The 23,083-nt window shown below is 43.5% G+C and overlaps 1 protein-coding gene across 1 annotated transcript; it reads right to left on the minus strand.

Moving 5' to 3' along the window:
• Window positions 1-485: 485 nt before the first annotated feature.
• LOC126033536 (histone-lysine N-methyltransferase PRDM9-like) lies at window positions 486-12,637 on the minus strand (the record flags this gene model as incomplete). The annotated part of the gene is made up of 4 exons (XM_049790504.1): window positions 12,569-12,637; window positions 10,864-10,990; window positions 4,343-4,423; window positions 486-1,032 (listed from the first exon to the last, which is right to left on the minus strand). Coding segments are annotated over exons 1-4 (788 nt in total), but the record flags the coding sequence as incomplete, so codon positions are not given.
• Window positions 12,638-23,083: the final 10,446 nt, after the last annotated feature.

Below are 23,083 nucleotides of genomic sequence, written 5' to 3' on the forward strand. Positions count from 1 at the left end.
CACTATCTGCAAATGTGTGACTTCTCCCGTGTGTCCTCTGGTGTCTGATGAGACTTGACCTCACACTGAAGCCTCGACCACATTCTCTGCAAACATAGGGTTTCTCCCCTGTGTGTGTCCTTTGATGTCTGATGAGATTTGAGCTCAGACTGAAGCATCGACCACATTCTCTACAAACACAGGGCTTCTCCCCTGTGTGTGTCCTCTGGTGTGTGATGAGATTTGAGCTCAGACTGAAGCCTCGACCACATTCTCTGCAAACATAGGGCTTCTCCTCTGTGTGTGTCCTCTGGTGTATGATGAGATGTGACCTCTGACTAAAGCCTCGTCCACACTCTCTGCAAACATGAGGCTTCTCTCCTGTGTGTGTCCTCTGGTGTCTGACGAGATTTGAGCTCTCACTGAAGCCTTGCCCACACTCTCTGCAAACATGAGGTTTCTCCCGTGTGTGTGTCCTCTGGTGTCTGATGAGACTTGACCTCACATTAAAGCCACGCCCACACTCCCTGCAAACATGGGGTCTCTCCCCTGTGTGAGTCACTTGATGTGTGATGAGATTTGATCCAGCACTGAAGCCTTGCCCAAGCCTTACATACTTCTCTCTTACAATCATTGGCAAGTCTATCCCTTGAACTACTCTACCCATGTCCTTTGGATTTTTTTCCAGGTCTGTGTTAATGTCTTCCTCCATTGTCATCTGTTTACTAGAGCTATCTACTTGACCGCTAAATAGTTTTGAAAAGGCTGTTGAAACTCTTTTTTGCTTCATCCTATTAGCCATATGAATGGAGCTCTTCTTGTGCTTTTGACTTTCAAGTACGTCATTCTTTGGTTTGTCTTTATATGGATCAAAATGTTGCCGCCATTGGTTTAGATCACGTGAATAGGAATTCTCTGACTGAGGGTGCTTTCTTCCAGATGTTCCCAGGAGGACCCAAGAGGGATGAGTTCGTTTCATGTGACGACTGAGGAAATTCTGACTGGAGAAGGTGAGAGAGCAGAAGGGACAAGGATGGATTTCTGACTTGAGTTCTGCTGAAAGAGAAATACTTTGGTCAGAGTACATGTTGACAAGGCTGTCTGAACCATAGCTCTATCTCCTGCTGAAGTCTGTTCTCATAGCTTTCCTTACCTTGTTGATAAAGCAAGATAAAATCTTCATGCTCCTAAATAGTCTGGTGTGTTTTTCTGTTTGGTTGGATTTTGTGGCCACACCTGGAGAAGCCCAGACCTTACTCCTGTCTCTGCTCTGGGAACCCTCCTGGCAGGATTGGAGAACTGTATGGAATGCTGTACTATACCTCTAGCCCCCTTAAATTGTGTTGTCATTTCATTTGCATTCACTAAATCTTGAAAATTCAGAAAGTACGTATCCAGAAACATACCTTTGTTTCTGTTTTTGTGCCAAACCTCAGAGTACTCAGGTATTACTTTGGGTTTTCATTCAGCAAGTACTCTGGCTGGCTGGGGAAGACTATATAGGGTGTCAAGGATTGAACCTAGATTGGTGATAGAAAGGCAAACACTCTACCCACTGTGCAATCGCTTTGACCTCTAACCTGGAACTTTTGAACCGAATATGTTCAGTGACCTTTTGGAACACAGCACGTTGAAGTCCTATTACTCTGTGATGTGGTTTCTAAAGGTATTTTTTACTCTCCTGAGATGTAGTGACACTTGATTTCATGAGCTCAAATCATCCTTAGTGACTTCCTATGAGGGGAAAACTATTCAAGTCATTAGGAAGCACCTAGCTTGGAGTTGTACCAATGGAGATATAGTAGGAACAGTTAGGATTAAAGACTATGAGTGAATAAAATTAATTTTAAACTCTGCCATCTAAAGTCATATTTAAGGGATAGAAACATAGTACAAGATCTACAGTGCATGCCTGGCCTGTGGACAATCCCACTTTACTTCCTGACACTGTATCTGGTCCCCCAAAGCATTGCCATAGTTATTCCTGAGCACAGATACAAAATTAGGGGCCGCGAGGTGGCGCTAGAGGTAAAGTGTCTGCCTTACAAGCGCTAGCCAAGGAAAGATAGCAACCAAGGTTTGATCCCCCGGCGTCCCATATGGTCCCCCCAAGCTAGGGGCAGAGTAACCCCTGAGCATCAAAAGGGTGTGGCTGAAAAACCAAAAAAAAAAAAAAAAAAAAAAAAAGACACACCTATGCACATCATTTTGGGGCCGAGAGATAGAGAGATAGCATGGAGGTAAGGCGTTTGCCTTTTATGCAGGAGGTCATATCCCGGCATCCCATATGGTTCCCCATGCCTGCCAGGAGCAATTTCTGAGCCTGGAGCCAGGAATAACCCCTGAGCACTGCTGGGTGTGACCCAAAAACCACAAAATTAATCCCTGAATATTAATGGGTTTAGCCCATCCTCTCTACAAAAATTCAAAAAGTCATATTTAGGGGCAGAATCATAATTCAAATGGCAAGCCCTAGTTTTAATCCCTGAGCACTGTGTGCCCCAATGAGCAGAGCTGAATGTGACCTAGTAACCCCAACGACTACAAAAAATGAGTGCAAATGGCAAGTCTGCATGCTGTGTAGATCCCTAGTGCTGGATGATACCCCAGCATCACTGGGAGCCAGTCACAGCACTGCATTTTAAATAGCCTCTGAGAAACAGTGAAAACAACCAGTGTGGCATGGATGCAGGGAGAAGGGAACTCTCGCTGCTGGTGAGAATGCTGTCTAGTCAAGCCTTTCTGAAAAATATTATGGATATGGCTCAAGAAAGTGGAAATTGAGCCCCCATATCATCCAGTAGTACCACTCCTAGGGATAGACCCTAAGAACACGAAAACACAATACAAAAATGTCCTCCCCACTACCATGTTCACCCCAGAACTATTTACATTAGCCAGAATCGGGAAATAACCAGGTGCCCAACAACAGATTCGTGGCTAAAGAAACTGTGGTACACCTACACAATGGAATTCTATGCAGCTATTAGGAAAAATGAAGTCATAAAATTGGCTTATACAGGGATGGAAATGGAGATTATTATCATCATATTATGAATCAGAGGAGAAGCCATAAAATAGTCAAACTCATCTGTGGGATATAAGAAAAAAGACTATGGTATGGTAATAATATCAGAGACAGTAGACAGAGAGTTGTGAGGACAAGCCTGTGATATGAATCTTGCCACAAAGAGTGGTCAGCATAGAGCAGGAACTGCACTGACTACTATCATGACAATGATTGTGAGAGAGAGAAACCAAATGCCAGTCTTAGAGAGTAGCAGGGTGGGCCAGAGAGTTAGCGTTTGCCTTGCATACAGAAGAGCAGTGGTTTGAATCCCAGCATCCCACATGGTCCCCCCGAGCCTGCCAGGATCGGTTTCTGAGTGTAGAGCCAGGAGTAACCCCTGAGCGCTGCCGGGTATGACCCAAAAACCAAAAAAGAAAAAAAAAAGTGAGTAGCAGGGTAATGTGGGGGAGGGATGTGGGGACACTGGTACCAGGAAAGTTGCACTGGTGAAGGACAGTGTACAATTTATAACTAAAACTCAACTATGAACAGTTCTGTAAACATGGTCCTTAAATAAAAATTTATTAAAAAAGGAATTAGTTGACTGAAACCTGGTTGAAGCAGTTGCATAGATGGAGCAAATACATGTTGTTTTCAGGTACTAATTAAGCTGACATGAAAGGCAAGACAGGTGGGGAGCACCATAGTGAGGAGCTCGGTGAAATCTATATTAGCTTTGTGCTGGGCTTGCTCATAAATGGTTCAAAATACAGACAAAAATATATTTCTGAGTGGGCCAGAAGAAAGCACAGCAGGGGGGGGTGTTTGCCTTGAGGCTGACCTGAGTTCAATTCCCATCACCCCATAATGTCCCCAAAGCCCAACAGGGGTAATTCCTGAAGCATGGGGCCAAGATCAACCCCAACTATTATCACTGAGTGAATCTCAAAATAAAAAGAAAGAAAATCACTTCCTTGGCGATATAAAAAACCCCATAATGATCTAAGGGCAAAGGTCAGAGCAAAAGAAAAACACAGAGGGACATGAGTAGGGCACCCCAACATGGAGCTGTACAACTACACAGAGAGCACAAACATGGAGTGAAGGAATTTCAGGGTCTGTTCTAAACACTCACACACATGGAACCAGAAAGAGGAAAGAGCAAAGGCAAGACAGCAGAGCTGCAGTTTATTCTGGGACTCAGCATCAAGGGAATTGAAAGGGAGCAAGAGAAGTCATGCACCAATGATCTGGGAGTCCCAAGGCCTAAGCCCAGGGTCCCCATCTCACACAGGCCATCACAATCCACACCCAAACCACACCCTGAGCCCAGGAGGCTCTTTCCACACTCACCGGCAAACAGGCTTCGTGGTAGCCTCCCCAGGGCTCCTCCTTCCAACCAGGAGATTAGCGCAGGCTTTACCCCAAAATACCCTGCCACAGAAGGACAATCCTGCATTAGACAATGAAGGGGAAAGCAGTCCATGCATGAGTCTGGATCCCTAATGACAATGGCCAAATTGTAGAACAAATGAAGAAAGAATCGCTGCTGTTCATGTACTTGTTGGTTATCACAGAGATGAGAATAGGCTACAATAAGAGTCTAACTGAGGGAGATGGATAATACAGCAGAGAAATAGGGAGCAATAGATCAGTACTGACCTGCACATGGCCAATCTTCATTTGACCTCGGCACCCCAGTACTGGCCTGAGTCCTTCAGGGAATGAGCAAAGAGTAAAAAGCCAGGAGCAAAACCAAAAACCAAGCAAGCCCAAAGATGTCTTAAAAAGAGGCTGGGAGCTGGAGTGGTTGAGCAGGGCGTTAGGCATCTGTCTTTCACGCACTAGCCTAGGACAGACCTTGGTTTGATCCCCCAGTGTCCCATATTGTCCCCCAAGCCAGGGGCAATTTCTGAGCATATAGCCAGGAGTAACCCCTGAGTGTCACCAAGTATGCCCCCCCCCCCAAAAAAAAAAAAGGGAAGCTGAGGCTGCTGGTCCTGATCCTCCTACCATCCTGTGCCATTACAGGATTACTAACATTCTGGGACAAAATAGAACCCACAATATTCATGCTAAAAATAGATTCTAAATGAATTACTCAAAGAAAAATTACATAAACCAAATACCCAATTGTAACAGCAACAACCCAACACAATATAATGGCACAAGAGCCCTTTTTTTTTGTCAATAGTTTGCTTAAATGTCAATGGACTAAACTCTTCCAGCAAAAGTACAGAGTAGCAGCTCAGATCAGGAAACAAAACCCAGCCACCTGTTGCCTGTAGGAAACACACTTCAAAGTTCATGATAGACATAGATTTAGAATAAAAGGATGGAAAATAATTATACAAGCTACTGAAAAACAAACAAAAGCTGGTATAGTCACGCTTATATCAGACCAAATTGCATTTTTTTTCTTATTTTTTTTCATTTTTTTTTTTTAGAACGGGGCGCCCAGGAGCGCGTTGGCGCCCCCGAAGCTCATCGTGGCGCGGGGAGGAAGGAAAGAAGGAAAGGAAAAAGGAAGGAAAGAAAGAAAAAAGAAGGAACAAAAAGAAAAAAGGACAGAAAGAAAGAAAAAAGGAAAGAAAGAAGAAAGAGCGAAGGAAGGAAAGAAATAAGAGAAGGAAAGAAAGAAAGAAAGAAAGAAAGAAAGAAAGAAAGAAAGAAAGAAAGAAAGAAAGAAAGAAAGAAAGAAAGAAAGAAAGAAAGAAAGAAAGAAAGAAAGAAAGAAAGAAAAAGTAAAAAAGGAAAAGAAACAAAAGAAAGAAAAGAAAAGAAGAAAGGAAGGAAGAAGAAAGATGGAAGGAAGGAAAGAAGGAGCGAGCGAGCTGCGGACCTGAGCAGAGCGGGCGGCACTGCACCAAATTGCATTTTACCTCAATCAAGTACTTAGAGACAAAGATGGACACTACTTATTGACCAGGGGAACAATAGACCAAGAAGTACTAACCCTGATCAACAGTATACACCAAACATAGAGTCAGCATATGTAAGGCTTTTACTCACAAACCTATGAATCATATGGATGGAAACACGATAGTAGTGGGAGATTTCAATATGCCATTATCTCCACTAGACAGATCCACTAGTCGGAACACTGGCAAAGACTTAAGAGCCCTAAATGAGAAACTAGAAGAAGTAGGACTGATGGATCTATACAGGACCTTTCCTCCTCAAAAAGCTGAATACACATTCCTCTCAAGTGCACATGGAAACTTTTCTAGGATAGACATTTCAGGACAATAAGTCTAACACACATAAACTCATAAATACAAAAATTATACCGAGAACCACATCAGACCACGATGCCACAGAGATCAAGACTTTTTGTAAAAAGAAAATGTAGAGAATACCTAACATCTGGAGACTAAACAATATGCTGCTCAACAACGGCTGGAATCAAAGAGGAAATCAAGGAAAAAAGAGATTTCTTGAGATGAATGATAATGAAGAAAAGAACTGACTAAATCTATGGGACACAGTTAAAGCAGTAATTAAGGGAAGCTCAAAGCAATACAGGCCTGCCTATTTGAGGAAAGAAAAAGTAAAAATCAACAACCTAAAGGGACAACTTAAATATCTGGACAACCAACAGCAAAAGACCCAAACACAAGCAGAAGAAAAGAAACAATAAAAACCAGAGCAGAAATAAACTATATGGGATCAACAAAAATAATACAAAGAATTGGGGCCGGAGACATAGCTTGGAGATAAGGTGTTTGCCTTGCATGCAGAAGGATGGTGGATCAAATCCCTGCATCCCATATGGTCCCCTGAGCCTGCCAGGAGCGATTTCTGAGCAAGTAAGCCCAGAGCACAGCTGAGTGTGATCCAAAAAACAAAAACAAAAACAAAAACAAAAAAAAAAAAGAAAAAAGAAAAGAAAACTGTAAGATGATATCCAACAATTAACACAAAACAAAAGTGTTCCCCCATCTTCCTCTTTCCCATAAATCTATTTTGATATGTAGATCCCATCTGAATTACTCTCCACCTTCCCCCTCCTGGTGTACTGGGAACTGGCATAATAAAAGAAGAGTTCTGGCTTTTGGCTCTAGCAGAGACCACGAAGGAGACCATGAACAGCCACTGACTGACTCCATTACTCTGTCCTGACTAGCTTGGGTTTTTATTTCTTCACCGCTACCCTGCTTCTTCAGACCAGTTTGCATGGGGGTAGGTAGAATTAGGGTGTGTGGGTGATTTCACAACACTGAGTTACTACCATTGACTATCCAAAACATTGAAAAATTGAGAATCTTATCAAATTTCTTCTATGAAGCTAATATCACACTCATTCTCAAAGCTGACAAAGATGCTACCAAGAAAGAAAACTACAGACCAATCTCACTAATGAACATAGATGCACAAATAAATCGACATCATATACCAGATCAGTAAAAGAAAGGATAAAAATCACATGATTATATCTATTGCTGCAGAGAGAGCATTTAATAAATTGTGTATTTATTTCTACTGACCTTCAGAGACCAAGAATCCAAGAAGAAAACAATGACGGTGTCCTGACCTTCTGGTCACTATGACGGCAACCTTGAATTGGACAGAGTGCACAGTGCCCATTACTGGAACAAGGGTGGACATTGCCCCTGTTCTGAATGTGTTAGAGACCCTTTCAGGCAGAAGCAGACAGTGACAGGGAGAAGCTGAAGACTCTGAGCAGCATCCCAGAGAATGAGACACTACCACCTTTCTTCTACCACAGGTGTTTTATGTGAGGACCTTGGCCCACCCAACGTATGGAGGTGACGTCATATGGATGATGTAGAAGGCAAAGAGAAGCTCCATTTGAGGGAGACATTAATAATAGCAGGGAGGGAGCCAGAGAGTAAGCATAGAGGCAGGGGGTTTGTCTTGCATGCAGAAGGACAGTGGTTTGAATTCCAACATCCCATATGGTCCCTAGAGTCTGCCAGGAATGATTTCTGAGCGTAGAGCCAGGATTAACCCCTGAGCACTGTCAGGTGTGACCCAAAAACTAAAAAAAAAATAGCAGGAAGATGAGTGGGTCCACCACCCAGATTCCAGCTCAGGCACCGAAGGCCTTTTCATTCTAGATGACCTCAGCAGCCTACTACAGAAGAAGGAGGATTCAAGCCCAACATAAGACCATGCTGAGGAGAAACTACTTTCAGAATCTCTGCAACTTTCTTTTTTTTTTTTTCTTATTTATTTATTTTTTCGTCTGCAACTTTCTTGTAAGTTAATCTATTGATCCTATTTGCATCGGCCATTATATTGCTGATTAAACATTCTACCTGTAGAGATTCTAATAGCTTCTGTTTTGTTCTATGGCCCCTGCAAACAGAAAAATTTGCATTCAACTTTAGTGGTTTAATATCAGTTTGCATAGTTCCAAAGAAATGAAAATGTTAGATTTTTTTTTTTTTGGGTCACACCCAGTGGCGCTCAGGGGTTACTCCTGGCTCTATCCTCAGAAATCGCCCCTGGCAGGCACAGGGGACCATATGGGATGCCGGATTTGAACCACTTCTGCAAGAAAAGCAAACACCTTACCTCCAGGCTATCTCTCCAGCCCCCAAATGTTAGATTTTTCAAAGTTCTCAGCTATCCTAGTGAATATCTCCTAATTGCTATGATGTTTGTATATATTATTTAGCAACTTATTCACAAATTATGTCTGCAAAAATGTTCTAATGTCTTTGTCCACAGAAGTCTATGGAAAGGAACTTCGATACTATATTCTTCTTACTACAGTGCTCATTATAAGAATGTTTTAGCAAACTTACTTTTACACTATATATCTGCAGAAATGTTCTTGTGATTTTGTTTAGAGATGTATATATGAGAAGAAACCCAAATGTTCTAGACTCATATTACAGTGCTTAGTGTAATAATGTTTAAGAATTTTCAAATTAAGTGTATCTGCAGAAAGGTTCTAAAGTTTATGTTCAGAGAAGTCTATAAAATAAAATTTTGTGATATGCATAAATAAGACAAAGATATGGAACAAGTGGATTGTTTGAAAATATGTATACACAATCTGACCTTTGATGCTTTTATAGCCAACTTTTACTGTGCCTATTGCAAAATACCTATTTTTATAACTTCTGATCTAGGATTCCTGCCTCTGGTGGAGCAAAGTAGAACAAAACTTAAAGCTTTTTCTAGTTTTGTCTTGTTATAAACAGAAAGGGTGTAATTGTAACATGTTATTGTAATGCAGCTATTAGCTCAAAATAAACGCATTCTCCCAATCTTTGTCTTTACTGTAAATCTCTCTTTTGATATATATATATATATATATATATATATATATATATATAGTCCACCTGGATTACTCTCAAACTTTCCCTCATGGTGTACTGGGGACTGGTTTGATAAAAGAAAATGGAGTTCTGGCTTTTGGCTCTGGCAGAGACCAATAGGGAGAAGCCATTAATCTCACCTCATAGCTTGGGTTATTTCTTTACTGGTTGACTGGGAGTTAGAAATACATGCAAGGAGTGATCTCAACAACTCGTGGATTTTATTTTATAATCACTTATCATTAGAGAAATCCAAATCAAAACAATGAGATATCATCTTACACCAGTAAAGATAGCACATATCAAAAATACTGTGAACAATCTCTGCTGGCAGGGATGTGGTCAGAAGGAAGTCTTCTTCACTCCTGGTAGGAATGCAGCCTAATACAACACCTATGGAAAACTGTATGGAGGGTTCTCACTACACTCAAAATTGAGATGCCATATGACCAGGCAAACCCTCTTTTGGGTATGTATCCCCCAGGCAGAAAGACATTCATCCACCCTAAAAGTACGTCTTAAAAAGGAGAGGTTGGAGAAGTTAGGGTATGTGACATGATCCAAGTTGACAATGATCCCAGGAGCCATACAGCTGCCACCAAGCCCCACCAGAAGGGATTTCTGGGTGCATATCTGAGCATAAGCCACTAGACTGCCTCTGTAGTCCAAATACAAAAACAAAAATGCCAATTGTCCGTGGCCTGAGAAAGGACACAATGTACTGGGCAACATGCTCTGCATGTAGGAACATCAGATTTGATACCAGCCCAAAATAATGTCCCAGTAAGTACTGGAGAGACCCCAGGAAATGCTACCAAGTGGAACTTTTAAAAGCATGAAAAGAAGTCAACTCACTTACAAATTTTGCAGTCTCATTAGGACAGAAATAGCAGAGAGGAGAGCACAGGATCATAAACAGGACAACCCAGGGATGATCACTGGCAAACAAGATGATGCCAAAAAGAAAAAGTCCTGAGCAAACCCAGGTGAGACTAAGATCACACAGTTCATGAAATCATATCACTTGTGGCCAAATCCAAAGGAATCAGGATGGACTTCTGGGTCTGTGCTCAGGGAGGACACCAGTCAGGCTTAGGGGAGCACATGCAGAGCCAGGCATCAAATCCATTTTGGCCCAGATACGGCAAACCCCAGAAACAATGTATATCACTAGTTGCTGAAAAGACATTTATAAATATAAAGTTGGATTCATCTAAGAAATAAAGTCAGAGGGTAGGGGTCACAACAGTAGGGAAGCAGGGCCAGAGATAACACAGCCATAGGGCACTGGCCTGGCACATGGCTGACCCTGGACAAAACCAGCTGGCATCCCATATGGTCCCCCAGCCTACCAGGAATGAGTTCTGAGTGCAGAGCCAGGACAAATCCCAGAGTGCTGCTGGTGTGGCCAAAAATAAAATTAATTAATAAAAACTAAAAGAAAAAAACAACAACAGTAGGGAAAAGCTTAATGTTGGGCTCAGCAGAATCATAGCCCTGGTTGAGCCTATATCCCTGCAGATCCAGGCACCTCCCAGGTTGTAGCCCACAGCAGCAGCCCAGGGCCAGGGCAGCTCTCACCTACTGCCTGCAGGTGCTCGTAGGTCTCCAGCATCACATCTCGGTAGAGCTTCTTCTGAGAGATGTCCAGGCATGGCCACTCTTCGGTGGAGAAGTTCACGGCCACATCAGGGAAGGTCACCAAGCTCTAAGCACACAAAGGAGGGGGTCAAGGCCAAGGCTCACCCTGGGCCCTGGGGGTGAGATAGGATCCCTTAGGGTCCTAGAGGGACTCAGGTCCTCTCCACTCTGCCTCTCTCCACAGGCACCCAGAGGGGGAAGGTTCCCAGACATCATGCTAGAAAGCCTTATCAGACAACATGACACGCTGACAGTATTCAAAAGGGTCTAGTAGGTGCTTCTTTGCACATAGACCACCCACAGCCGATCCATGCATTAGATTCCCTGAGTACTGGTGAGTGAAACCAAGACTACAGAGCCAAAGGAGCTGAAATAGCAACTCTGGATATGGCCCAAAATGCTAAACACACACTAGCCCCTCCTACCGCCTGAGCCCATCTGTGCCCAGGACACAAGCAGTGAGAAGGTAAATTAGAGGTCCAGTGAATGAATCAAAACTGTGTTTGGAGATATCTGCACTCAAACAAATCCCTCTTGGGCGTGTCAAAATGACCCGACTCCCAGCAACTATGGCTTTCAAGAAGATCCTTTGCTCCTGTTTCTCCATTAGAACCACAAGCCATGGGACCGCAGACAAGGAGGCTTTGGAAGTGCACCTGGTTTACTGAGGAGAAATGTGGCTGTAGGGAGGAGCCTGACTCTGCAGAGTGAAGGACAAAAGAATTGAGCGGCATTCCTGGGTCTTGAGCAACAGTGCCAGGAAAAACATGGACCAACATGGGATCAATCCTGGCACAAGCTGGTGTCCTCTATGTCACCTGGAGCAAAACCTCTGAGTAGAGTCAAGGAGAAGCCTGAGCACCACCAATGTGGCACAAAAATCAGGACAAAACAGAAAAGCAGGCACAGCACAGCACAAAGTACCTAAAACTAAAACCAAACGAAACCCACAGGAAAAGGCACATGCAGGAAAGAGCCTTGCTGTGTTCCTTCAGGCAAGGCAGGAAATTCTTCACCAGGAGCCCAGACCCAGGCAACAGCCTGGCATCTAAGAGCAGCAGAAAAATACTAAAGAACCCTGTGCTGGACCATCAAGACAATCTGGTGGGGGCCTCAGATGGGGCTGTATCCCTGATATCCCATAGGGTCCCCCCGCCCAGAAGGTATGATTCCAGAGTGCAGGGACAGAAGAATTTTTTTTAGCCATGGTGCCAAAAATTAGGAATAAACAAACAAATAAATCAAAGATTTATAATAAATCAAATAAAGAGCCTTTCTTCAGGTGAGGGAGGAATATTACTTTATGGCAGACATCCTGGGATCCAGATCTCTTTTGACCAATATCCAGGTTTGAATTACCAGGAGCTCAACACCATGGAACCTGGCATACTCCTCAGACTGGCAGGGGTGACCCAAGAACACTGGGTCAGGAGGAAGGCCTGAGCACAGCTGCGTAGTCCCCAACATAAATACAAGTCAGCAAACAAGAAGAAAAGAAAAAAGAGAACAAACTGTAGAGTAGCAGCAGCCCCACCCATCCCCAGATTCCTTCCTAAAACATCTCTGAGGTCCCCGGGTCCTGGGGGCTTGCACTTCTGTCCCCCTATCCTATCCAGAATTGTCAGAGCCCACACTGCCCTCTTACCTGAGGACAGGACGTCAGACGGTGTGGCCCCATCTTCTCCAGCCTGGATTATTCCTGAAGAGCAGCAGCGAGGTCCATTGCCCAAAGTCCTGGAGAAAAGTCAAGGCCATGAGCAACAAAGATGAGCACAGCCCCTGCCAGCTGCTTCCTGCTGGGTCTAGCTGGATTCTAACCCTGATCAGCACGTCTCAGCCGGGCATCCCCCACCTGCTCCTTTCGGAGGGAACAAGTGGAAAGCGCCCACGGAGCGAGCGCGGTGTCCGGCAAAATCACCCTACTACGCACAGCGCTTACAAAGGACCATGATGGGGCCTGCGTGGGCGGTTGGAGCTTCCGGACGAAAATCTGCTTGAAGACCGGGAACTCTTCGGGGGAGGGGACAGTGGCCCAGAGGGGCTGAGCCAAGCTGGAGAACGGGGTGGACTCCGTGCCCGACCTTGCGGGGGTGGCCACACTCGCATGCAACAACAGCTTTTTCTGTTTTGCGCAAAGTCCCCCACGTTCAGAACCCCCTTTGCCGACGCACCTAGGCCTGTGCTCCCCGGGGCGCGCTGCAAGGCCAGGATCAAGATCCACTCTCCGGAGAGTCCATGGCGGCGCAGGGCGGCAGGAAAAGTCCTCCCGGTGGCGTGGGGGCTCCCCGAGACCGAGGACGACCCTCAGGCAGACGGCCGGCCCGCCGAGCGAGCGCGGAGGGGAGAGGGACGGGCCTGGCAGCCTCGCGGGCGCCCCGAGCGGCCCCTCGGCGGGCGGGCGGGCGGGCGGACGGACGGACTACGGAAGGACGGACGGACGGACGGGCGACGGGAGAAAACCGCCCCCAGGCCCCTGACCGTGGCCAGGGAAGATGGCGCCGGGCGTGACGTCAAAGGCCTGCAGGCCGAGGTTTAAAGGGCCGGCTCCGGCTACGTACCCGCCACTTCCTGCCTAGTCAGCGGAGAGTCGATCTATTCCTAGGAAAAAGCCAGCCGAAGGGTCATTTTCAGAGACACATAAATGCGTCCATCGTTTGGACCTGGTCAGAGCTCAGTGTGCAGCCAGTCGTCACCGGTGTGAGGCCAGGAGAACGGAAGGAAACGCACGTTTTCGTCATTTAAGATCCCTCAAGAGTGCCAGAGCAACAGGACGAGGGGAGGGCTCATGCATGGCCCACGCACGACCTGCCTGCTTTCGATCCCAGGCACCCTTAGGGCGCAGGAGGCAGCCAGCAGTCATTCCTGCATGCAGAGCAGGAGGAACCCCTGCATGTTGCCATGTGTGGCCCTTAACACAAAATAATTTGTAAAAAGATCCCACTATATGACTATAGCATATTCTTCTGAAACAGCAATGACTTTGTTTTTCTTTTTAATTATTTCTGTAGACTACTGGGGTACCCACCAGGCCCTGCATATGCTTACTCTGGCTGACCAGGCTGGGGGCCTTGTTGGCAGATGGATTACAGTATGAAACTTAAAAGAATTAAAAACTAAAAAATGAACCGCTGTGTTTAATATCTAGCCACCTAAATGAATACCTTAAAAATATTGTTTGCTCTGTCTTTGGGCACTTGAACTAAACAGCTGGCACAGTTGCCTATGAATTACTAGGTATTCAAAGCACCAATTGAGGGTTTCCTCCCTTCATATCTTGCTTAATTTAAAGTAAAATTCTATGTAGATTTTATATCCTTACTCAATGCTTTTTCCAGGTAAAGAGCTCTCCAATGGAAGCAAGCAAGAGGTGGAAATCAGAGGCCGCACAGTTTGGTATGTTGACTTGATCCATGATTGTTTTCTCAAACTCAGTGATAAAAATAAATAAAATAAAATAAAAATAAAAAACTCAGGCAAAAAATTTAGCAGAGAAATCAATTCTGTTCTTTTGGATTATTACTTATGAGACTATGCCCACCCACACAGGGAAGACATGAAAGCAATTCCATTTCATCGCACACGTTGTATTTATTATTGACCCAAAATGTCAACCATTCCAGCAAAGACCCTCCGCATGTCACATACTCATTTCTGTAGTATTATTTCATCGTTCATCTATTTTTTTCTAAATTTAAAAATGTTGTCTCAGAGAAATTATGAGTTATTAATGATTGGGTTTCAGGCATATATTTGAAACAGGCAGGCAAGTAGGGTAAGGACCTTCACAACAACAAATTCTTAGGATGTAATAATAGTTCTTGAGATAAGATAAAACCAAGAGATGGGATTTGAAAGGGTCACTCCTTTGAAGATAAGACCTTTACCTGGAGTGCTGCACTGCAGACCCAGACAAAACTGAACTCCCGACAGAAAGATGCACCAGCAGGAACAAAGATCAGGAAAGGAACCTCAAAGAAGACTATCAACCACCCCCTGACAACCACCCTACAACAGGACTTTCACCTGGGTAGAAAGCTCCAGAAAGGGTTTAGGTTGGGGAAAAAAAAACCTATAAAGATTGCGTGTGGGTTTCCAGCTCATGCACATGGTGTCTGTATGCACATGTTGCTTGCATATCTCTCCTGTTGAGAGAGATGTGTGCTTTTCTGCTTTAATTCTGATACATGTATTGAGATGCTCTCTCTCTGTCTCTGCCTCTCTTTCTCTCTTCCTCCCTTCCTTGGATCTGGGACTCACTTTGTGTTCCTGAAAGAGCAAGGTTCCCAACCTCGAGCTCTCCAGCCTCATCTCCAGGTTGCAGAGGTGAATTGAGGAGTTACTCTTCTGGAGATGCCTCCTCTCTCTTCCACAACCTTACCTAAGTTACTAGGAGAACCCCCATCCTCAACTCTACCCCTCCCACACCAACTCCAGGTAAAAGAAACAAAAGCATGTCCTCGTACTCTGAGATTTTGTGATGGATGATGTCAATGTAAAACAGGTTCATAGTGTCTTTTGGCTTCTGCATTGGGACCACACCCAGAGGTGCTCAGGGATGACTCCTCACTTTGCACTTGGTAGCTCTCCTGACAGAGATCAAGTGTCTTCCAGCTTGATTCACTCTCCTGCCACACAGACTCAGAGTAGAAGGAACCAGTCCAGGGCAGGGCCATAGTCTCCTCCAAACTTCAGAGGAGGAGTCTGAGGGAAAGGCAACCTGGCCAAGTATGGGGAGGAAGAGGAGAAAATCTTCTCTAGGAAGAGCAAATAGGTTTCCTGAGGGATGAGAAATGCAGATGTTCTCAGAAAACCAAGGAGAGGGGAAAGTGTGTGTGTGACCATGTCTCTTCCTGAAGATGTGAGGATTCTTCCAGGCTCCTTCAGGTTCTCTCCTGGTACACATTCATCTCTTCACCAAACTCAAATCATAAAGTTGTGGGAAGAAGCCATGCCCGAAGCACTTCCATGGCAGATCTACTCCAGAGGGGGAAGGCTACAATACCATTGAATCATTGTCTTTAAAATGGAAACGTTTTAATTTTGAATCTATAACCAATCCCTAAGTAACCCCTCAATCGTGGTCTCAGTTGCTCATTTAGTAGGAAAACTAAAATATTTTTGCATGTTTCTCTCCATGTTTAAATGGTTAAATATGTTGTACTGTAGAGTCAAATAAATACGTTGACTAGGAGAATAGCTTAGAGCAGTTCAATGTCCATTTGGTTCTATACACAGAGAAGTGTACATCATGGTTTTCCCTGCATGTGGACACTGTGGACATTGTGGACCGCAGTTATGATGATCCCAAGTAATCTTTCCATTCCTGATACAGGGCAAACATGTCACCTTCTTGGTAGACGACACACCAACTTTAGTTTTTTATTTGAATGTCCTGACATGTCACTGACTTGTCAGTGTTAGATGTGGATCTGAGGATCGTCCCACAAAGAGCCTAGACAAACAGCACTGCAATAAGGCAAAGGAATTTATTGCCAGCATGCTGGGGTCACCCCTATTTAGGCAACGACCCCATACTGAGCTCTCAGGTTCCTCTGATTTGGTTACAAAGGCTTCAAACCATTACAGTTAACCTTTAAGTGGATTGGCTGTTGTCTAGGGTGTCTACTTTTAGGGCTATATATCTAGAGTGGAATATTATGGTTTATAGAGCTTTGGGGTCTGTGTCAGTTATAGTAGTAGAGGAGGTTCTCAGGTGCCTGCTGAGTGTCCATGACCTTGGCATGCAGTTAAGGTTTATCTCTGCAGGTCCCCGGATGTTGCTAGTTTACCTAACTGTTTTGGTACGTGCTCTTATAGTTTCTGGAACTGGCTCTTCTGGCCTTGTACCTTCTGCCACACATCTGAAGCCTGTCATGGCTGTCTTTATGTGAAAAGCAAAGCCAGGGGTATAGAATCAAAATAGCAGTTAGTTCCAAACTTGCATTCCCTTCTAGCTTTTATTATTCCCTCTCCTTGTACCTGTGTGGTCAATCTTGAACACTTATACGGTTCTTCCACTTAGAGATTGATACTGCTTCCTTAAGACCAGCAGTGGACCGTATTAATTCTATCCTTAACAGAATGCATTCCTCTATTCAATATGCAAGGGCTAAGAAATAAAAATCAGGGTATGAGTAGGGGCCCCATGAGCTTGAGAGGAGGGAAGTCAACCAAGGGGAAGCGTTGAACCAGGACTCAAACCTGGACTCCTGTTGCCAGCCCCTCTCTCCTAGGCTCTCTTGGATTCCATGCTTAGTGGTGGGGCTTACACCGGCACATTCAGGCAGTATTGAACTGCTGGCTCCCTTCTTCTCGTTTGTCTTAATTGATGTTTCCCTACTAGGGAGTAAGTCTTGGCACATTTCAAAGCCCCATGATCATACTTTGGACAAGAGGATTTTCTTAACATCACTCCCCAAACTTCCTGAGATTGCTCCAGCCTTAGATAGCCCTGAGGGTTTGGCTTCCTCTGTAATTTGATCTTGGGGCTTGCATGCTGCCAGCTTGCTTTCCTGATACATTCCCATACCCTACAAAGAAAGTTCACTTCTCATATTTTCAGGGGCTCCCCCTGAACAAGAATAAAATGAGTATGCTTTTAGGCCACATCCCTCCCCTGGGACCCGCACCCATTTCTTTTCATAAAAATTACATCTCTGTAGCAGGAGGTCTTGTGGAGCCTAATCAGAAACTCCAAATCACATAAGTCAAGGTTTAGAGGAGGGATCTCTGGGGGGACAGAGACCCATCCTCAGTCTGGACAAGAGTCCAGACAGAGTCCACAAGTCAACTGGGTGTTCATTCTTGCCAGTCTCTTGAATCTAATATCTCCGTTTATGACCCCGAACACTGGAGAGATGGGTCTTAACCAGAAGGCAGTCACACACACACACTTAGAGGAAGAAAAGCCTTTAAAAATGCCCCATGCTACCCTAACTCCAGTCTGCAAACCACTCTCAAGCAGCTGCTAAATGAAGCTCCAGAAACCAAAAGAAGAAAGAAGAAAAAAACCTCTTTTTCCATTCTCGCCATTTTTCTATGAAAAAACCTCATACCTAGAAGGTGAGAGCATCCGGTTTTACTACTAATGGAAGGTGGTGCATTCATAGAATAACATCCAATGAGAAACCATGTAGGTGTTGATTGACATAGAATAAGACAAATCCCGTAATACAACACATGTCCCGCAGTCACTGCTGTCAGCTGGAGCATCAGGACTCTGCATTCTGCCCTGGTTCTGGGAGCTGAGTCAGCTGAATCTGCGGGGGATCTTGTTCATTCCACTGACTCTTCACCGTGAGCTTATGGCTCGAGCTTAAGTTCCAGCCAAAAGAAGGATCCCCCTGTCTTTTTTCTTTCTGCAATTTAAATAATGGATAGAATTGAGAGGACAATGACATTTTGTCCTCCCTGCACTGGGTCCAACAGAAATGTCTCCTATACCTGGGCCTGTTGCAGAACAACCCTTGATGGGGTTCACTGATGGAGGTATGGAGGATAAGGTCCTTTTTTTCCAGCTCGGACCACGCGCCTGCTACCCTGTTCAGCAGGCGGTACTGAGGTGAATGCGGTGAGTATAAAGCTAATAGGCAGTCAGGCTTCTGAAGGTAACAGCTTTATTCCTTGCATAAGGCTGAAGCCAAAAGCCTCAGAATCAGCCCCTGGGAAAAAGCCCCAGCCTTCCACAGATCCTTGCTTTTATACATCATAATCAGGTACCACCATAGGGTGGGAGCAGAATCAGGTACCACCCTATGGTGGGAGCAGAATGCCAGGTCACACCCTAGGGTAGGGCACAATCACAGATCAGGGTAGGATCAGTAGCATAATAATCCCATGGAAATGTTTGTAACCCCCTAGGACCCTGCCCGCAGGGTGGACTGAGGATCACGTAGTAATTCGTGGGTCACGAGCGGGATCCGACCTGAAAGGGAGGAAAGAGGCTGAGAAAGAAATGAGCTCAAGTCAAGCTGGCTGATCAAGAGCTGAATTTATTAAGGCAAGACAAGCTTATATAGTTCTACAGCATAAGGAAGTAGCTTTCAGTACTTTTCCATGGTATAGAAAAGTAGAGGTCGTACAGGATGGACTTTCCAGTTTTACAACATACTCTTATATCGCATAGACTTATATCGCACAGACATTCTTTCACAATGGTAGCTTAACAGAATGTGATCTTATCTTAGCAACTCAGGCGATTTACTGGGACACCTGACTTGTTTGGTTAACATTTCTTTTAGGTCCAGGGGGTAAATGCCACAGTGGCCGCCTGTCAGGTACAACAGGCCTTTGGTTTCTCAGGCATCAGAGACTCCATTTTGCTCTCTAGCTCTAACAGCCTCCAACAGTTCCCCCGTTTCTCTAAAATAAAGAGAGGAGAGAGGAGCAGGTGGAGTGCCTGTCTTAGGTTACTTGGTGTGCTTCCAGGTTTGAACATGACAATTTGTTGTTTCCAATTGAGTATACAGTGCTGGCGAGAAAAGTTTAGAGAGTCATGTTTGCCCCAAACACTGGCACCAAGCTATCCCCATCTTAAGCACTTCCACAGCTGAGAGAGGAGCAACTTTTTGCGTTTAGCAATGTGCTCAAACTCCTTAAAGTCTAGGTGGTGGGATGCACCATCTCCTAGAGGATCATATTCTAGAGAGCGGGGTTCATGCTGGGTGAGCTGTTGATAGTGGACTTTGACCGAGCGTTTGGTAGCCTCGTCCACCTGATTTTTAACAAAACTGGTAAAATGACAAAACGCCCTTGGACCAAAAGAAGTGAGCAAGAGAAATCCTACAAATGGTCCCAGCAAACTAGGCAACAATGTTGACAACTAGGTAGAGGTTGAAAACCAGTTTTTGTACCAAGATTCATCTTTATCTATCTTTCTTTTTGTTTCTTCCAAGCTTTGTTCTACTCTTCTAATACTATCTCTGACTAAACCTAATTTATCTTTAAAAAAGCAACATTCTTCCTATAAAGCACATACCCCCCCTCCCGCGGAAAGGCAAAATTTAAGCCGCAGTGATTTCGCTGTACTACCTTTTCTAAAGAGCCAACAGTTTGTTCCAAATAATCTAAACCTCTTTTAAGTTCCTCAACATCTCTAACTGGTCTAACAGTCAATTTAGGCATTAAGACAACCAAAACACAGTAGTCCTTGGACTCAAGAAACAAATGTGGAACAATGTGGGGAGATAAACCAGTAGAACAGGCAAAAAACGTCAAATTGGGGGGCAATTATAAACTGAAAGGAGGAATTAACAACAAGCATTTGATTACAATTTTCAATAAGGAGAATAGGGGGAAGCATATTGGGTACCAAAAGGCAAAGTCCAAGTCCCACCACCTGTCCCAAGGTGATGCCGAAGTGAGGCTCGGGGCTGCAGCGCAGAGCGAAGGGGTCAAAGACAGGCAGGGGGTCGCCAAAGCAGAAGAGCAGTTGAGATGAATAGCAGATAGGCAGGGTCAGTGATGGTGGAGGCGTTGACCATCTGCAGGATGAGGTTTGAGGTGGAAACTGGACCAACAGGTTTGATGGTTAATCTAGGCATTAACAAAGCTAATAGTCATGATAAGCAAGAAACATTTCAGTAACAATATGGGGAGAAAGTCCAGTGGAGTTGGGGGCTTTAATGAAGATGGAAGAGTTGTTAACCACAATGGTTCGATTGCAAATGTTTGATAGTTGGACAGGGAGGCGCATATATGGTCCGAGTAAGCAAAGTCCAACGCCCATGACCTGTCTCAAAGGTAAGCCGTGGTGTGACTCAGCTCCCCATCATAGGTCAGCAGGGTCGTTGGTGGCAATTCCTTCATAGAAGGGCTGCCAGGCAGAGTATCAAATCCAGCATTCCCCTTAGGCAGAGTCAGAAACAGGTCCAGCAGGAATGGTGGGCTGAAGGACTGGAACGATGGGTGGGTGGCAGGAGGGGTGACAGGCTCTTTTGAGGTGGATGAAGACAGGACTACGAGAGGCTAAGGAAACTGCTTGGCAGGAGGCAAAATGGTTACTTGGGTTGTTTGTTTGTTTTTTACAATAAAACTTTTCATGAATTTAATTTTCATATTAAAAAATAGGAATTTACTTAGTCTTCTGGCCTTGGTTTACAGGCAGAAGACACTAGTAATTTACATTACACAAATTATTTTCGAATACTACGGGAATGCCTCCTGACTTCTGTCAGACTTCAGCATTCAAAAAATTTTATAATTAACAATCGCAATTTTTCAAAAACTTTTAAACTGAACCTAAATGATTTTTCTTAAACTTCTTAGTTATTATCTTAAAGCTAGATGCTTCTTTCTCTAGCCACATATCCATATTCTTTTGGCCTTAACTTACACATAGCAGGAAAGCTGGGTGATTGCAAAGTCCAGAAATTCTCCAGGGAAAATTATCCCCGATGGCCATTGAGAAATCTGGGGTTTACCATCCCCTACACCTTCTGCCATGTTCTCAGAAGGACAAAGCTAGCTTAACACATAATTTTTAACACATGATTTTTAGTTGCAGGATGCCAGTCTGTCAACTGACCAGACTGAACCAGGTTGAAAAAAAATTAATTGAAATTTCAAAAATGGATAAGGCTTTGAAAATTGTATTTAGAATGAAATGTAGAGATAACAAATAAACAGACAAAACAAAACAACACTAAACACAACATTGTATACTAGTGGCCACTTTCATTCATCACAACACACACATGAACAGACAAAAGGTTGGTCCAAAACTTACATTAGAAAAATTAACTCAGGTAAATTTGGACAAGTGCTTTTAAATATTTAGCCAGCATGTTTGTAATAAAAAAATTTTTTTGTAGAAAAAACTTTTAGTTTTTAGAAGTACTTAATGTAGATGGAGTAGAACTTTGCTGAAAATAAAAGTTTTAAGGTTTAGAAAAACATTTTTAAAACAATTCTAATTTGAAGTTTAAAACATTAAGTAAAATGCAGTTAAAAATTTTTTAAGTAAAATGGTTAATGAGCACTATAGAAGGAGTCTCCACTCTGAAGTATAATATCATTTCCTGTAAATGAATGGGTTTTCTTTAAATTAGTTGAACAGGAAAACAGTAAGACAGCTGCAATAAACACAAGAGCATGAACTGATTATTATAGGTATGAAAAACTGACTTAAAAAAAGACAAACAACTGTTCCTAATTTGAAGACTTCAAGCGAATAATTTGTAAAAAATATAATATACCAAATCAACAAAATGTTTAGATCATTATAAAATATAGTTAAAGACATCTGATGCATTTCCACACCTAGAGCTTAAGACCAAAATTATATTTGATACTTGTCAACCTGCTTATAAAATTTAGTTACTTTTATAATATTAATTAACAATATTATTTTAAAAAGGCTAACCACAACATTTTCCATATACTCAAGATCGAAAACAATTTTATAATAGAAATATAAAAGATTCAAATTTTTAACATTTTTGTGTCCTTTCGAATTTTAAAACACCAAAAGTTGTTTTTTTTTTTTTTTACAAGTGATAGAGTTGTTATCTTGCTTAAAAATTCCTGAGGCATAAACAAGGAAAGTTTAGTGCACTTTGTTCCTGTTGCTTTTTCTGTCTAGAGAAATTTTTTAACCCTTACAGACCTGAATTTAAATGGTTTTCTAATTTCCAATGTTTTTTTTTGTTTTTTGTTTTTTTTTTTGTTCTTTTTTTGTTTTTTGTTTGTTTTTGGGCCACACCCGGTGGTGCTCAGGGGTTACTCCTGGCTGTCTGCTCAGAAATAGCTTCTGGCAGGCACGGGGGACCATATGGGACATCGGGATTCGAACCAACCACCTTTGGTCCTGGATAGGCTGCTTGCAAGGCAAATGCCACTGTGCTATCTCTCCGGGCCCTAATTTCCAATGTTTTAATAATTACTTTACAACATCCAATGCACAAAACTTAATTACACAAATGCTTTTAGAAAGGCACACTTATGCCGCATAATTTAATTCACAAATTTCACAATTATTTGAGGCCTCTAATGAGACACAACAAAATTCTGACAATAATTCTCACTATAAATTCCACATGAACAGTTCCTGAATCTTTTTACTTCTACCCCTGCCACTCTCTGCCATATTTAGCAGAGCAATCAAACTTGTAACCACAAAGACACACACAGGCTAGCATTATTTCTGCTGAACTTAAGCCAA

This window comes from Suncus etruscus, chromosome 17 (genome assembly GCF_024139225.1).
Source record: "Suncus etruscus isolate mSunEtr1 chromosome 17, mSunEtr1.pri.cur, whole genome shotgun sequence".
NCBI classification, from domain to species: Eukaryota; Metazoa; Chordata; class Mammalia; order Eulipotyphla; family Soricidae; genus Suncus; species Suncus etruscus.